This window comes from Ictalurus punctatus, chromosome 23 (assembly GCF_001660625.3).
Source record: "Ictalurus punctatus breed USDA103 chromosome 23, Coco_2.0, whole genome shotgun sequence".
NCBI classification, from domain to species: domain Eukaryota; kingdom Metazoa; phylum Chordata; class Actinopteri; order Siluriformes; family Ictaluridae; genus Ictalurus; species Ictalurus punctatus.
In genome coordinates, this window is record NC_030438.2 from 9,272,501 (window position 1) to 9,290,000 (window position 17,500).

At 42.5% G+C, this 17,500-nt stretch overlaps 2 protein-coding genes across 6 annotated transcripts in view; one reads left to right on the plus strand and one right to left on the minus strand.

Moving 5' to 3' along the window:
• Positions 1-7,457, minus strand: part of klhl24b (kelch-like family member 24b) — a 23,026-nt gene extending 15,569 nt beyond the window's left edge. Inside the window, exons 1-3 of one of the 4 annotated variants that reach the window (XM_017453022.3) lie at positions 7,237-7,457; positions 4,796-5,770; positions 427-611 (exon numbers count right to left, since the gene is read on the minus strand). In XM_017453022.3, the coding sequence (XP_017308511.1) occupies positions 427-611; positions 4,796-5,715 (1,105 nt within the window). In that variant the 5' untranslated portion in view covers positions 5,716-5,770; positions 7,237-7,457. Of the gene's footprint in view, positions 1-426; positions 612-4,795; positions 5,774-7,236 lie in introns of all 4 variants that reach the window. The other 3 variants (XM_017453020.3, XM_017453024.3, XM_017453023.3) reach the window with 3 other exon arrangements.
• Positions 7,458-9,787: 2,330 nt separating this feature from the next.
• The window catches only part of sh3kbp1 (SH3-domain kinase binding protein 1), a 48,887-nt gene continuing 41,174 nt past the window's right edge, over positions 9,788-17,500 (plus strand). The window contains exon 1 of one of the 2 annotated variants that reach the window (XM_047150092.2): positions 9,788-10,150. In XM_047150092.2, coding sequence (XP_047006048.1) covers positions 10,147-10,150 — 4 coding nt within the window. In that variant the 5' untranslated portion in view covers positions 9,788-10,146. The remainder of the gene's footprint in view (positions 10,151-17,500) is intronic. The other variant, XM_017453029.3, reaches the window with a different exon arrangement.

The following is a 17,500-nucleotide window of genomic DNA, read 5'->3' on the forward strand; positions in this document are numbered from 1 at the left end:
CGTAATCCTGCCGGCACATCGGGCCGCACTTCCACTGCAGGAACCTTTTCAGGAACTTCAGACATCTTTCCACCATTTTACTTCCTCCAGAAATCTTCTATATTCAAAATCTAACAATCCAAGATCGTTACTTCAATATAAACCAGAAACTATTGTGGGCGGAGCTTGCTATACTGAACTTTATATGATTAGCAACTCATGTGCATGCGCTTCTTTAAATCAGCTAACACGCTAAATTAATCATCCACCGAGGAGAACAAGCAGATTGTATGTTCTCCCTGGGTGGGAGGGACATACTCTCACTCTCTGTCAATCATAGTGACACTAACCAATCACAGGCATCTGTGAGCTCATGTATGTGGAAGAGGGCAGATATCACTACACACACACGCACACACACACACACACACACACTCACACACTGACCTGAGACCAGGATGTCGTTCCGGAGGGCGCACACCGCGTACTCAGACTTGGTGAACTCGGGAAGTTTGGCCAGTGATTTCCACTCCCCTGTGACAGGGTCGTAGCACTCGGTGTACGGGAGGTTGAAACCTCCGACTCGCTCGCAGCCACCGACCACCACGATGACCTCCGAGAAACCCGTGGACCTGCGGAACAGCAAACCACCAAACAGCGCCGCATTTCACTCTCATGTTACAAACAGGAACTATTATTTTAAAGGCATGCGTCTGTCTCTACAGTAAACACTAATAATTATGTGTTAGACGTTGTGTCTGAAGCGCGTGAGACAAGATTACGCAAACATGAAAGCTCCAGACAAAACAAACAGCGATTACGTCTAACACTGCGTAACACCACGCCGAGCGATGTAGTGAACGTACGGTAACGCCAGCATGCTGCATGCTCACAGCATCCGCATCAGACTCAACAAATAACAAACATATGTTAGGCCTGGTGTTTTTATTCAATAATGGATAAAATAATGTTAGGTTATAAATACAGCGTATCATAATACTGGAAACGCAAGATGCTAATTTTATCACATTCTGATTTGTTTTAAACTGCATGTCTCCTCTAAAAAAAAATAAAAATGACTTTTTTTAACTGTCAGCTGTTTCCAGATTTTTATAGATGCTAATTTATAATTTGCATAAATTCAGGTCAACAAAAACCTGCTATTATTATTATTGTTACGATTATTATAATAATAATAATAATTATTATTATTATTATTATTATTACTATTATTATTATTATTATTATTTATTATCAGGAGTATAATTATTATTATTATTACCATTATTATTATTATTATTATTATTACTATTATTACTATTTATTATCAGTATTATCATTACTACTAGTATTATTATTATAATCATTGTTATCATTATTGTTGTTGTTGTTATTATTATTATTATTATTTGCATTTGCATTTGCATTTATCATTCAACTTCTGGTGTTTCCAGCGAGATTTTTATAGGTGCTAATTTAAAATTGGCCTAAAACCTAAAAGCAGGTAGCTGCTAGTTTTATTTATGTACGTATTTATTTATTTAGTTAGTTAGTTAGTTAGTTAGTTAGATGGATGGAAATACTAAAAAAATGTCATGAGCAGAAATTTTCAATTAAACAATAAATTTGCATAAATGGACATTTACTTTAGAATACAAGCTCTTTTTTTTCCTTCCCAACTAACAGAATTTACATGAACACAACATTTCCTGCGTAAACTCAACGCTCCTGTAAATGATTTAGGAAACAAATTTGTTCATATTCAGTTTGGAATTTTGTTACAAAATTCACATAAACGCAGGATTTTTCTTTTTACTTTGTGAAGCGAAATAATCCCACAGGCCTACTGCAGAGTCAATAGTTTATTTATTTACCAGAAAATGTCCAAACATTTCTGATATTTTTTCATTATCACACAGTGACCTTTTACACACACACACATGCGCACGCGCACTCGTGTGGAACTGTGAGCGTCAGTGCCCTCTGCTGTAACTCATTAACAGAACCTGTTTGTTTGGCTGTTTTTTCTCCTTCGCTCTCGGCCCTGAGCTAAGAATAGGGCTGAGGTCTCACAGCGCACGGTGGCTCTCTGCCTGAAAAACATTGTGTCCGAGTTCCTGCCTCGCTCCTCCTCTTTCCCTCAAAAACAGCCGAGCGCTCGGGTCTTGAGGAAGGACACAAGAGCAGTGAGAAAAATACGCCGAGCGGCTCGTGCTGCTAGAGCGAAATACGGATTATTTCCATGTTATTACGTAAAGTAAATAAGGAAACGTTCGTCTGCGATCTGCCTGGAGGCAGAGGGAGTGAAGCAGCCTGTTGCAAACTGACACCCTGCTGAACACAACGTTAACCCTTTCCCTCGAACTCAACATTCTTTTTATTATCACTACATCATCTTTTAGAAGCACAAACACACTTTTGTCCTCAAGCGAGCTGCATTTTATAACTGTTACACACCGTTGCGTGACTTTATCATGGCAGTTAAGGTGATTACAGAACTACACCCCCACCTCCACAACCATTCCACAGAATTAAACAATGAGCTCATGACACACACACACACACACACACAGAAATAATGATAGGTCGTTTTGTCGAATCGCATTCAGACCAATTCCAAAGTTCAGCAGTGAAGCACGTGGCCTTTAACATACAGACGCACATCAGCAGGAGTGTGTTTTGTGGGGTTTATGAGTGTGTGAGGTGTACACATGTCACACATCACACATCAACACGTTTCTAAAGCTGTGTCTCAAATCACCGCCGTGTACTGCTTACAGTTACGATTATTACACTAGTCCATGATGTTAGAAACGCTGTTAAAAAGGATCCGCGGGACCGAGATCACACTCACACGGTATTGAGCAAGTATCGGATCAGAATGGAATCTGTTTCCGATCAGTACTGGATAAATATCGGAGCTGTCTCAGATCAGTTTTGGAAATGTATTGGATCTGTGTAGAAACTGTATTGGAATCAGATAAGTATCGTTTCAGAATTGGATCTGTATCAGATCAGGTTTGGAAAGGTATGTATCAGATTGCAATCAAATCTGTTTCTAATCAGTGTCGGATCAGGATTAGATCTGAATCAGATTAGTAATGGATCTTAATGGGATTAGTCTCAGATACGATTTGGAACTGTATTCTAGCATTAGTGGATCTCTAGTATTGCATCGCTAACCGATAAATATCAGATCAGTATCAGATCAGAATCAGATCTGAATCAAATTCATTTTGTATCTGTATTGGATGAGTGTCAGAGCTATAGTGGATCATTATTGGACCAGTATTAGATCAGTACTTGATCAGTATTGGTAAAGCTTTGGATCAAAATTGGATCTGCACTGGCTCTGTATTCTATCAGTATCAGACCAGTATCAGATCAGTATTGGATCAGTATTGGATCTGTAATTCAGACGTCAACAGAAACATTTCCAACCCAAATCTAACAGAAGCTCAAATTTACATTAAAAATAATAATATAGTACACAAGTTGATTGTCAGGTAAAAATCTCTGATCTGGGATCCGCTTCCCCTTAAAAAAAAAAAAAAAATCCTGAAACTGATGCTGGAATTCCTCCTAAATACACTTAACAAGAATTGGAGGCCTGACGAGACTTATTCTGTCTTTCCAGATGTTCTCTTCATGTTTGATCCTGTCTCTGTGAACTTATACCAAAGATCCTTTCTTTATAAAAATATAATGCTACTAGCTATATTTCTTTCTTCTTTGTGTCTGATTAAAATGCTGACTAAGTAAAAGCAGAAGATCAGGAATAACCGACAAACCGTCGCACGCCACAGGGAACAGCCGCTGAGGTGATAAAGATTAAACCAACAAATCTGCTCTTTGATTCGGTTCCACATGAGGTACTAAACACAAAGACTGGAACAGGGACAGCGGAGAGGAGCGGCATGAGCAGGTCATGCTGATGAGCCTCAGATTAACACAAAGAAACGCCGGCATTCAGAAGCGACTTGTGTCTCATGAAAACCTGTCATTAGGTGGCTTTCACAGAGCTTAATGGAGTGTTTGTGTTTCTCCACTTCCTGTTACAATCCTGCAGTCAAACACCTCGTCTCTGCGTAAAGCTAAAAAGAAAAAGAGGACGAGACCCGAGGCGTTAAACAAGATCCGGTTTGGAAAATCACAACACTGTGTACCTGCTTGATTGCTTTGACTTGTTTCAACCCCAAATGTCATGACGGATAAAAACTAAATCCCCGAAGGAACAGGATAGAAAAAAATAATAATCACATGATCTGCAGTCTTCCATGTACAAATGCTAATTTATTCTCTACACTAGCTTGCTAACAACTTTTGCTAATGGATTTAACTGCATCACAGTTAGCCTAAAGTTGGCTAATTTCCCAACAAACCTGGCTAATAGTTTAAATTACATAATATTATAGCTAGCCAAATGCTAGCTAGCTTCCTCAAGACACTACTTAGCTACTGCTTTATGCTATATAAGCTGGCTTTAAGTTGCTAACTCACTCACATGATATAATAGCTTAACGTTAGCTTGCTAGAAACGGCTAGCTTTTAGAGCATTGCTGTGTTTAGGTGGCTAGGTGTACTAGCTAGGTGTACTAATGTTGCTAATTCAGGATGTGCTAATATTGCTGCATACTTCTGTTTATTTCTAACACCTGAATCCAAATCCATTAAAATTATTATCATTAGAATTTAATTTTATATCCCTCTGGAGAAACCCTGAGCAGTTCTATGTGGAAACCCTGCAAAATTTCAGAACAGGTGAGTAGAATCTGATTGGAAGCTACGATCTTCGGTCTTACTGAGGAACGCTTACCTGCGTGGGCGTGTCCGAGGTGACATCATCTCATTGCCGAGTACGTGGTATCGCCGTGCCTCGTGCAGCAGCTGGTAGCACTCTGGGGCGTTCTGGATGAGCTGATCGCCTTCGACGGTCTGCACAAAGTAGTTTGGGTGCAGCAGCGGCAGGCGGACGTGTGTCATGAGGTCACGCAGGACGGCACGGCGGTGCTCGGTGTCGTGGTAGACCCAGCGCATGACGGCCTCGAACACAGTCTCCTCTTTACCAATGACGAGCTCATCGCTGGAGATGTACTCCTCGAGCTCATCACGGCGCAGGTCCAGGAACTCCTCGTGCTGTGCCACGTCGCCGAAGCTCTGCAGGGCGTAGGTACGGCACCGGTTAGCGAGCTGCTTGAGCGAGTGGGCGTCGGCGAATCTCTGGATCCCCAGGCAGTTACACGGGTCCAGCTGGTCCTCGAGGAACTTGGCGCAGGCGTCACGCAGCGTCCCAATCTGGAACAAGCTAGACGTCTCGAATAGGAACTGCACGTTGTCTGTGGTGATGCGCGCTCGGCCCGTGTACACATACTGCAGGAAGGTGTCCATCGCATCCGCACGGATGCCGTTGATCTCCACCAGCATGGCGCGGCTCTCGCGATGGTCATTACAGAACATGGCACGGAAGTAGCTGCTGCACGCCGACAGCACGGCGCGGTGACACGGGAACTCACGACCCTCCACACTGATCACCACGTCCGTGAAGAGCCGGCCGTCACGGAACTCGTTGAACATCTGGAGGATGCTCTCGGCATGGCTCGGGCCTGAGGAGAAGTCGAACACATCGTGACTGCTCAGAGTTTTTGTGTCCATCTCCAGAACCTTGCGCTTGACGGCGGGAGACTCGCGGACTCCCGGATCCTCCCGGTTTAGCCGTCTTCCCAGGATCAGTACCATGGCAGACAGATTGACTCAGGCCTGAGGCCCAGGAGAACAGGAAGAGGAACCGGGTCTGCTGAGATAAGAATCAGATTCACATCCATCAGATACAGTACAACACCACCATTTTATATTTATAACATTAACTGTGCGTGGATTCACAAATAAACACGTAAACGACAACAAATAAACAAACGTTGTCCGTACGGTTCTGATTAAAATGCTTTCAGCTTGCTTAAAATAAACATAAAGCAAAGTCGAGTGGTGATAAAAATACCTCGATTGTTTCCAAGGTTCTAAAATGGGTCTCAAATTATTGTAGAAATTTTCCTAAATACTGTAAAGAATCATGAAAAGCATGAAGAGATCAATTTATTCCACAAAAATCCCAAAATCCCCAATCCACCAACTACAAAACATCGACCTGTGCTGGAATATTCCGCAGGAGACACGTTGTGAAAAAACCTGGCAACCTTTTGTTGTCTTGAGCTGTCTACACCATTGGCTGCGTCGCAAACCGCTCCCTAAATACCCTAATAGCGTACACCTGTACCCGTGTAGCGTTTTGTCCCAATGTTTAATAAGACATGATGCAGTTTTAACGTTTAAACGCAACCATCGTGAGGAAAACTTCCTCAGCTACTTGTACTCGCGTTGGTGTATTTTTCCTCCGTGTTATTTGAGACGTGTGCCTGTTACTGTTATGTAGGCAGCAGGTGAGCTCACCTGGAGAAAACCTCTTGCACGTGGCCCTGTTTTACCTGCTGCCTCCTAGTGTTCATAAACACTTAATAACAGGTTATAAACAAAAACCTGCACACGTGTGCACACACAAGAGACGTGTTGAAGGTACGATACAGAGCTGCACATGGAACTGAGAACCTCACGTTATATTCTCCTTATTATAAAATGCGACTTTCCAGCACGGAACCTCACGTGAGACGGTGTAGAACCGTTAACCGTCCAAAGAACCGTCGAAGGATCTGTGTGTAGGGTTCTGGAAGCCAGTGTTTTTAAATTAACCCTACCTGGTATCCGATCTGTCTGATCTGTCGACTTGGACGTAGACATATAATACTGTAGTGTTTTGTTCTGAAATGTACTTTATAAACAAATCTCACTGACTTCCTTACAGTTATAATGAAGCCAAAATCTTATGACATGAGCTTTATCAGCAGCACGGAACTGACCAAACTGATCACTCTGTGGTCTTCTGGGAAATAAATAACGAAGACTAGAATTCACTCACTTCCTGTTTATGAAAAGGTCTCAAATGTAAACAATAAACAGTAAACAGTGAGGAAAAGATTACACGTGTTCCGGTCTCAGGACTAACAGATCACAGACTAACATGCGACAAATAGATTGTTGATTTTTTTTTTGTAAACATAATAAAGACATAACTTTTATAGGTTTAAAATTTGGATTATGGAGACTAAGCTAGTGAGGTATATGGTGTACAGAATACAGTGTGTGTGTGTAAGATAAAGTGGAAGAGACAGAGTGTTTGTTTTTTACAAGATCATGACCAGAACTTACCTTCTCACCTTCTCACAATCACAAGCCGACCTTTGATCTGATTCTCTTTAAAGAGATTGTATATGTGAAAATAAATAAATAAACAAACCCGACAATTATTCCTTTCTGACTTTCTTCTGTTTTTCTTTCTCCTCGATCTGAGCCTGTGTCCTGTCTCACTCTCCTTCAGTGCGCATTTCTCATCTCTCTCTCTCACTCTCTCTCTCTAAAGTGCGATGCGCACAGCGGGCATATGATCCTCCTCCCTACCGCATCCTCCAAACACACATCAGCACCAATCGGCCGACAGCGCGGGGGATTGTGGGAGATGTAGTCCGGAAGCTTGTAGCCTCTCGGTTCTGAAAGCGGCTTTGAAATTCAAAGTAAACTACGCCTTCTGGATTGCGTCATAGTGCCACATGGCAGCTGGTGTTTACAAACAGCTGGAGGACGTGTTGATGGAAATGTGGCTCCAAATGATCCAAAGTAATTAAAGCGCATTAATATAAACGCACCTTAACCCATATCCTTCACTCATCTCATCCTGTTCTCAAAAGTCTCAGGTCTTCTCACTGAGTTCTCACTGAGTTCTCACTGAGTTCTCAAGTGTTCTTTCCATTGTTTTTAACTTCATGAAGTTGAACAGTCTTTTGTAGCACCTTCAAGGTTTAGCAGAAACCAAAGAACCCTTTAAGATGCTTCACTGAAGCTTTTTAAGAAAAAGGTTCTTCGCTTTTTAAACCGGATTTATTTGTAATCCTATCGCTGCACACACACACACACACACACACACACACACACACACACACACACAAAACAGGTTGATGTTGAAGACAATGACACACTGATTAATGGGTTAAAGGCGTTCTTGCTTGAGGACAGGTATTTCTCTTCAGTGAACATTCACTGGAATGTGTTCCAGGAAGTCAAGAGGGAAAAACATGTCTCTTTTTCTTTCCTGTCATCTCCAGGCCTGAGGGCTGCATGCTGAAATCCTCCAGGAAGTTCCATTAGAGCTCTAAGGAAGAGGGAGGAAAATAATCATATAAGATTTCCTTCTTCTTCTTCTTCTTCTTCTTTTTCTTCTTCTTCTTCTCTCCAGCGCTCTGCTGTTGATCTACTTTAGTGATTTATTCCCATACTTAATGGGCATGAGTGGAATTATTTTCCTAAGCCTGCTCCAGTTCTGACCTGTCTTCATTAAACTTATCTGATCTGGGCTCAGCACCAGCGCAGGTTTCATAATCAAGACTTTTGAATATTCAGGGTTTTTTCACTCTGGTCCTCTTAAATGTTCCTCTGCACCGAGGTGTCCTGACTAAACACTGTGACGCCTCTTCAACCAGACAATCCCCCAACAACATCCCATTAAATCCGCCTCTGTTTTGTTCAGTGACCTTTTCATTTCATATATGAAACATCATTAAATATCAATAAATATGATGAGCCAATTGGAGGTTAAAGCATTTCAGTAGTAAATACTTCTCAATAATGGATCAACAGCGCCGTCTAGTGGTGGGGAAGAAGCTGAAGAACTATTCCTACACGATCGTTTACTGACCAGGAAGAGGAGTGTGTATTTTCTGTCAATCAATCAATCAATCAATCAATCAATCAATCAATCAATGTACTGTGTCTAAAATGTGTTTAATAAAAGAAAGTAGCAAAAATCAGAACGTTGAAATAAGTATTATTCTACAGAACTGTGATGTGTTAGATCTTATTTTAAACAAACAAATAAATAAATGCACACTGTTACAATTTTTAAAAAATCTTCTTTATGAAAGAATAAATAAGTAAATAAACACGTGATCATAAAATAATATAAATAGTAAAATAAAAGTGGTAAAAAAAAATCAAACAGACTCTACAAAGTTCTGAAATCAGGCTTATTGTACAGCATAGTGTACTGTATGTTATCTTCTTTATAAATAAAAACATAAATAAATAAATAAATTTAGTAAAGTAAAATGCTCAGAATAATTAAGAATACGTGATCTAGCTAAATTATTATTTTATTCTTGCATTAAAACATTGTTCTGACACTGGGGGGCGCTCAAAGCACAAAACTATTTCACCAGACACCTTATAACAATTTTTATTATTATTATTATTATTATTATTATTATTATTATTGTTGTTGTTGTTGTTGTTGTTGTTGTTGTTGTTGCTGCTGCTGCTCCTACTACATACCATTTGGTTGAGAAATGCAAATCAGCAAAATTATTCTTTTTCACTAGCCTACAATTTTTTTTAATGATCGTAAAAAAAAAATAAATTATTTTTAACCCTTTAAACTTTATTGTGATGTGAATGTAAAAGCCTGCACCAGACTTTTTAGAGTTTAAATCTGTACCTCCTGCATGCTTCCTCTCTCTCTCACACACACACACACACACTACTGTCTATCTACTTCCGCATGAACGAGATCAGGTCACGTGCGTTCTAGATGTCTCCATGTCGCCTATTCTCGCGAGAGTTTGACGCCACAGCAGCGCCTCCTGCAGGCTGTTGTGCTGCTCCGACAGGGCGGTGTGTGTGTGTGTGTGTGTGTGTGTGTGTGTGTGTGTGTGTGTGTGTGTGTGTGTGTAACGGAGCAGCAGCCACATCACACAGCGCTTCTCCGCTGCATTCTCGCAGCTCTCCTTTCATCTCAGCGCGGGGAAGTAACGGAGCGCGAGCCCGACGAGGGGACATTATGTCTCACCTCTGAGTCTTTTACTGCAACATTATTTTCTTCTCTTTCTCTTCTTCATCGTCATCTTTTTCTCCTTCTCTCCACCATCTGCGGCTTGGAGCTGCTTCAACTCCACTGAGCTGGAGATTTATTATTATTATTTGAAACTTTATTTATTATTTAAATTTTGTTTTGTTTAAATTCTCACGCCCTCGGTCTCCGGGAGGATCACGAGGCGGAAAAAAAGTTTATAAATGGGTGAGTATGGCGATGTTTACGGTGCACGCGATTGTTTATGACCGTGTAAGGAATGCATTGTGTTCATACCGGAGTCCGGTTATCTTATTCTCCTCTGAGGCTCACTACCAGTCTGCACTGAACACTGGTCTGATCCTGGGTCCGAACCCAACCCAACACATATCCATATCCATATCTATATCTATATCTATATCTCTCTCTCTCTCTCTCTCTCTCTCTCCCCTGTGTTTCCTCATGCAGCTGCTTTAAGAAGACTCTGTGGTTGTGATCATTCTCCTTTCACAAGTTTTGACCAGCAATGAAATCAAACTTCAAAAAAAGATTAAGAGATTTTCTTTAATCGGAGATTTGCATGCATTACCGTATGTAGAGGAAGGTACTTTTCAATTGCTCATGCAAAACCAGAACTGTGACGTGTTACACCGATCACAATGTTCCTGTTCTCTGTTCTGAGGAATTATAGCCTATGGTATGGGGCTTTTTTCCTCCCCGGTGCTTGGACCCCTAATAATTGCTAGCGTTAATTAATAATGAAGAGAGTAATAGAGAAGCAGTTCATTTCCTGAGAGCTGCAAAACGGTCACAGCTTCATATTCATGCTCTCTAATAGCAGCAGCTCACTCACATGGACTTGTACCAACATCGATTTTTTTTCTGCAAGGAGAAGTTTATTTAACTCCTTATGTACGGAAGGAGTCTCCAGTGTCAGTGCTGTGTAACACTCAGAGGGTGAAGCTGTAACTTTTCTGAAATCTTCAGGACGGAGGAGTTTACGCTTCTTAGCAGTTTCTCACGAACAAAATACACGCTGCATTTTATTGTTGCATTTATTCGTTTTTTTTCCCCTATTAACTTGAAGAGAGAGAAGTGGAGTTCACGTGTTCCTCTCCATGCTTTGGGGTTCCTCCGGTTTCCTCCCTCAATCCAAAGACATGTGTAGGCTGATTGGCATGTCTAAATTATCCATAGTGTGTGTGTGTGTGTTTGTGTGAGAGAGAGAGTGTGAGTATGTGAATGTGTGTGAGTGTGAGTGTATGTGTGTGTGTGTGTGTGTGTGTGTGTGTGTGTGGGTGGAACGGAAACTGATATTCCTAATCACAGCCATAAGGAACAGGTTCATACACTCAGACGAACGAGGATGACGAGGATGAAAGCTCTTGTTTGACCTTTTTTTTGGGGGGAGGGGGGTTAGTGAGGAGGTGTGATTGCGCGGGGTGGTTGCAGTGCTAGTGCCTGAGGTCCTGAGGAAAAAAGAAAACAATAGAAATGACAGTAGGGTTTTCTCTGGTTATGATTCACACACTGAGACGTCTGCTTCCTTCTTCATGCACTTTTGCAGAAAGCTCTGATGTCCACAAATGCAAAACTTCTTCTGCAGCGACGCGTTCGTTTCCTGTCTCCCCCCCGTGTCTGTGTACTTCACATCCTCCTTTTAAACCCTTTATAGTCATCTAGAAAACGACAACAAATGGCTCAGGAGCTATCTATTACACCTGTACCCTTATTAAAATCCCCACGGGTTATGAATATGCATGAATATACAAATCGGAAACAGCAGGTATTCTGTTTAAATCAGGCCAAATGACACGATTTCGGTATCGGAGTATCGATTTGCATCCTCATTCGTTTATATACCGATTTACACGTTCGCAGACAAAATATCTTGTTGTGTTGCCACGGCAACCGCCGTCCCTTTACCGGATCATTAGCAGTAGTTTGCGTAAGCAAACACATCACACACAAAAATGTTTCATATTTGTTTATTACTTTGTTAAAGTTATTATGATAAAGTTCCTGTTTTAAAGTAATCTTTACAAACACAAAGTTTTGTTTTTTTCTAATTCATAAACAATTCCAACAAAGACGTCCAGAAATAAATAAACAAACAAACAAACAAATAAATAAACATCAGAAAGGACGAGTGATGTGGTGCAGAGTCGCCATTTCACTTGATTTCAGACACAAAATAAGTGATTCTACCTCACACACTCACACACACACACACACACACACACTCTCACACACATACACTTTATTAGAACAACTGATGAGTTGATGTGTTTTAAACCCCGTGCTCAGTGTGATAAACTAATAAACACATAGTGTAACGGTTAATAAAGAGTGTTGTGAAGTTTTCATTCTATACAATCCTCTTAAATTGTGTACTCCGTGTGTGTGTGTGTGTGTGTGTGTGTGTGTGTGTGCGAGCCTGTTCACATGATTGTGATTTGTTTTTATGGATCGAAGTGAAATCACGCTGAAAAGCACGAGCACTTCATAACATCGTTTAGGAAATAAATCCCGAACTCTTCACCTGAACTCTGAGCTTTTATTACTTTTGTCTTTATATTTATATCTATTTATTTAATATATTTATGTATATATATTAAACCCACGTTACAGAAGAGGAGGAAAAGCAGCTATCGATAAGCCTGGTGGAATTATCGCTCGGTTTTCCATCGAAGAGCCGATTGAGTTTTTATTAGAGACAGATAAAGAGTCAGAGACGGCAGGTGAAATGCCACGTAACAGATGTTTTCCGCTTTCTTCCTTTAACCTCCTTTAATCCACACCGTAAACATCTGCACAAAACTCTACACACGTCTGACCTTCTCATGACAGACTCCATCACCACCAGGCTGTAATCACTTCCTGTCTGTCTCTGAGGCACTTTTTATAAGTAAAGTAAAGTAAAGTAAAGTGCACTTTACATTCCAGGAATATCTGCACTGAGCTGAATTTAAACATCTCGTGGAGGAAGCGGTCACACCCGAGCGCTTGTGTTTGGTCAAATTTAAAGAAGTGTTAGAGGGGTGTCTGTAACTCTGCTTCTCTATTTCTTTTTTTCAGCAGAGTGAGAATAGTGTGTGCTATTTAAAGAGGCACTGTGGTCGGAGGAACGCCGAGGATGCAGGATGTTTACAGTGAGCTACAGTCACATCAAAACCACCTTAAAACCCAAATCCTCAAGTCTGAATAAGCAGGCGTCTGTCCTCATCACTTACATTTCTGATCGGTCGATTTTCAGCTCCTTCACTCACGAGGCGGTGTACTCGGGACAAATCCCTGTTTTCTGTAAGGAGGCGTTTATGAAGCGTTTATGGAATGAGTCTCCAATGTCAGTGCTAGGGACGAAAAGGTTACCGGTCTCACGATAAAACTAACTGACGGTTAGTGTTACAGTGTCACATTTAATTATCATTAAAACCGTGCACGATTATTGTGATGTGTAAAACTCATGGTAAATGCAGTCCATACACACACACACACACACACACACACACACGCAGCACGAGTCTGAAGCAGGCGCAGCATTCAATATTGTTTTCTGAGCCTGAAAATGGACGAAAACCGAACACGTCGATTCAGCACGAGCACAGATCAGCAGGAGTCATTTATCACACGACGAGAGTGAGGCGAGCCAAGTGAGGAAGAGTGAGGAAGAGTGAGGCGAGCCGAGTGAGGCAAGCCAAGTAAGGAAGAGTGAGGCCAGCCAAGTGAGGAAGAGTGAGGTGAGCCGAGTAAGGAAGTGTGAGGAAGAGTGAGGGGAGCCGAGTGAGGAAGAGTGAGGAAGAGTGAGGGGAGCCGAGTGAGGAAGAGTGAGGAAGAGTGAGGGAAGCCGAGTAAGGAAGAGTGAGGGGAGCCGAGTGAGGAAGAGTGAGGAAGAGTGAGGGGAGCCGAGTAAGGAAGAGTGAGGAAGAGTGAGGGGAGCTGAGTAAGGAAGAGTGAGGAAGAGTGAGGGGAGCCGAGTAAGGAAGAGTGAGGGGAGCCGAGTAAGGAAGAGTGAGGAAGAGTGAGGGGAGCCGAGTAAGGAAGAGTGAGGGGAGCCGAGTAAGGAAGAGTGAGGAAGAGTGAGGGGAGCCGAGTAAGGAAGAGTGAGGGGAGCCAAGTAAGGAAGAGTGAGGAAGAGTGAGGGGAGCCGAGTGAGGAAGAGTGAGGGGAGCCGAGTGAGGAAGAGTGAGGGGAGCCGAGTAAGGAAGAGTGAGGGGACCCGAGTAAGGAAGAGTGAGGAAGAGTGAGGGGAGCCGAGTAAGGAAGAGTGAGGAAGAGTGAGGGGAGCCGAGTAAGGAAGAGTGAGGGGAGCCGAGTAAGGAAGAGTGAGGGGAGCCGAGTAAGGAAGAGTGAGGGGAGCCAAGTAAGGAAGAGTGAGGGGAGCCGAGTAAGGAAGAGTGAGGGAAGCCGAGTAAGGAAGAGTGAGGGGAGCCAAGTGAGGAAGAGTGAGGGGAGCCGAGTGAGGAAGATTGAGGAAGAGTGAGGGGAGCCGAGTGAGGAAGATTGAGGAAGAGTGAGGTGAGCCGAGTAAGGAAGAGTGAGTAAGATGGAGGAAGAGTGAGGCCAGCCAAGTGAGGAAGAGTGAGGTGAGCCGAGTGAGGGGAGCCGAGTGAGGAAGATTGAGGCGAGCAGAGTGAGGAAGAGTGAGGCGAGCAGAGTGAGGAAGAGTGAGGTGAGCAGAGTGAGGAAGAGTGAGGCGAGCAGAGTGAGGAAGAGTGAGGTGAGCAGAGTGAGGAAGAGTGAGGCGAGCAGAGTGAGGAAGAGTGAGGCGAGCAGAGTGAGGAAGAGTGAGGCGAGCAGAGTGAGGAAGAGTGAGGTGAGCAGAGTGAGGAAGAGTGAGGCGAGCAGAGTGAGGCGAGCAGAGTGAGGAAGAGTGAGGCCAGCCAAGTGAGGAAGAGTGAGGTGAGCCGAGTAAGGAAGAGTGAGGCGAGCTGAGTAAGGAAGAGTGAGGAAGAGTGAGGCGAGCAGAGTGAGAGTGAGGAAGAGTGAGGAAGAGTGAGGAAGAGTGAGGGGAGCCGAGTGAGGAAGATTGAGGCAAGCAGAGTGAGGAAGAGTGAGGCGAGCCGAGTAAGGAAGAGTGAGGGGAGCCAAGTAAGGAAGAGTGAGGCGAGCTGAGTAAGGAAGAGTGAGGAAGAATGAGGCGAGCTGAGTGACATGATGATGGCGGAAGATTTAATATGATATAATATAATATGATATAATATAACATAACATAATATAACATAATATAATATAATATAATATAATATAAGCGAATTTGTCAGTGTACTGTTTTGTTGTTGTGTTTCATTGAGAATAATAACGAACCGCCATGCGAGCAGTTGTTGCCGAAGCGGAAGTGAAATGCGACTCGTTCATAAGCGAGTTAAAAGCGAGGGGAAAAAAGATGCGCTAAAGTCGCCTTTCACAGCATCTTTCTTCCGGAAGGTTCTGCACACAGGGTTACCGTCTTCTCTTAACGTTCCCTCAGCATTCTTAGAAAATCCAAAACATGACCACACTCAGCGCTGTGTAACAGTCAGAGGTGAAGCTGTAACTGTACGTTTCCCGACATCTTCAGGACAGAGTTTACACTTTGCGCTTCCTCACTAACACACGCTGGTGACAGAACCACTTTTTATAGATAAGTGACAACAGGAGCTAAAGTTACATTAAATGTAACTATAAACGGATAAGAAAGTAAGGAATCGGTGAGCAGGAATCTGAATCTGATGTGACCAGATAAATGAAGCCTGAAGGAAGATTGAGAAGTAGGGGATGTATTTCTAATTCCGATGTGGTCTTGTGCTGCAATCTGAGAACACGGCCGTAAATAGTGTTGATTTTGTCCTCTGATATCTCAATCCCTCATACTGTGAAAAGTTTAAACACTGTAGCACTGCTGTGTGTGTGTGTTTGTGTGATTATCAGTAACAGGATCATATCTGTAGTTCCTATTGTTGCACCACTTGGTGCTGTGTGAGCTCTGAACCTGTTTCCTGGACCGTGCTGTGATTAGTCTCTTGAACACGTTCAGGGGGTTAGAATGTGGATCTACATGTGTCTGGGTTCTGAAATAGAACGAGATGAATTAAACGTGTTCTGGTCTGTTACTCAAACACACAATCAAACACCCCCCCCCCCCCCCACACACACACACACACACACACACGCACACACACAGTCTGGCTTTTGTTTCATTCCTCAATGAGATGCAGACAGAGACGTCAGCTTGCAGGCTGCAGGAGTTTGTTTGTCACAGCGTGTGTTTTCTCATCGTCGATGCATTTTGAGTCGTCCTGTAATTAATTACTCAAACAAGCAAATAAAATAAACATAAACGGAATAAACATGCATAAAATTTGTCCTAGCGGTTTTTAATAACAAACGCGTAACATTTCCTGTTTTAGACTCGGATGAGAAAAAAGAAAAAAGTCAAGCGGCTGATTGAATCTGTTTAGTCCTTGAGTATGCGTATGAATATTAATGAGTGTGTAATGAATATTAATGAGCGAACACACCAGCCATTAGCAGCGGCTACAGTACACTGTGTGTTAACTTCACATTACACAGAAAGAGAAAGAAATCATTTTATTATAAACGTTAAAGATTCAAATACTTTTTAATAACAGATATTTAGCTGGATTATTGGTTCCAGGTCCATGTAAAAATATCAAAGATAAACCCCGAAATGGCTTCCTGTTCACTCTGAGCGCTCACAGTGACTAAGCCAGTGTTTTGTAGCTCAGACTCGTACTTTACTTGTATTTTAAGGGCAAACTTTGAAGTTCACGTTCTCTTTAGTTTCATTAAGTTTAAAGTATTGGCACCCTTGCCTTCGGTTGGGTTGCTCAATAGCCGTGTACATTAGTTTACAAATTAAAACAGTTTTCTTTCGTTTGGAGCGCTATTTTACTCATCATCGAGCTGTTCTGAATAACAAGTGTGTAATTAGTCATCTGTTGTTCTGTTTTTTAATTTGAAAAATGATACTTTATCCTGTTATGAGGACCCTAACCTAGCAAGTGAAAATGAAGAGCTGAAGTAGTGGGTGAGCAAAAACCTATAAATAGAGAGTTAGCAATATTATAATATAATCCCAGTGTGGAGCGTGAGTCTCATCTTGGGGTGGAGCGTGAGTCTGATCTCGGTGTGGAGCGTGAGTCTGATCTCGGTGTGGAGCGTGAGTCTGATCTCGGTGTGGAGCGTGAGTCTGATGTCATGTGGAGCGTGAGTCTGATAGCATGCAGCGTGAGTCTGATCTCGGTGTGGAGCCAGAGTCTGATCTCGGTGTTGAGCGTGAGTCTGATCTCGGTGTTGAGCGTGAGTCTGATCTTGACGTGGAGTGTGAGTCTGATCTCGACGTGGAGTGTGAGTTTGATCTCGATGTGGAGCATGAGTCTGATCTCGGTGTGAAGTGTGAGTCTGATCTCGATGTGGAGCATGAGTCTGATCTCGATGTGGAGGGTGAGTCTGATCTCAATGTGGAGCGTGAGTCTGATCTTGATGTGGAGCGTGAGTCTGATCTCGTGTGGAGCGTTAGTCTGATCTCGGTGTCTGATCTTGACTGTGTTGGGAATGTCGTGACCTTGTGGTAGA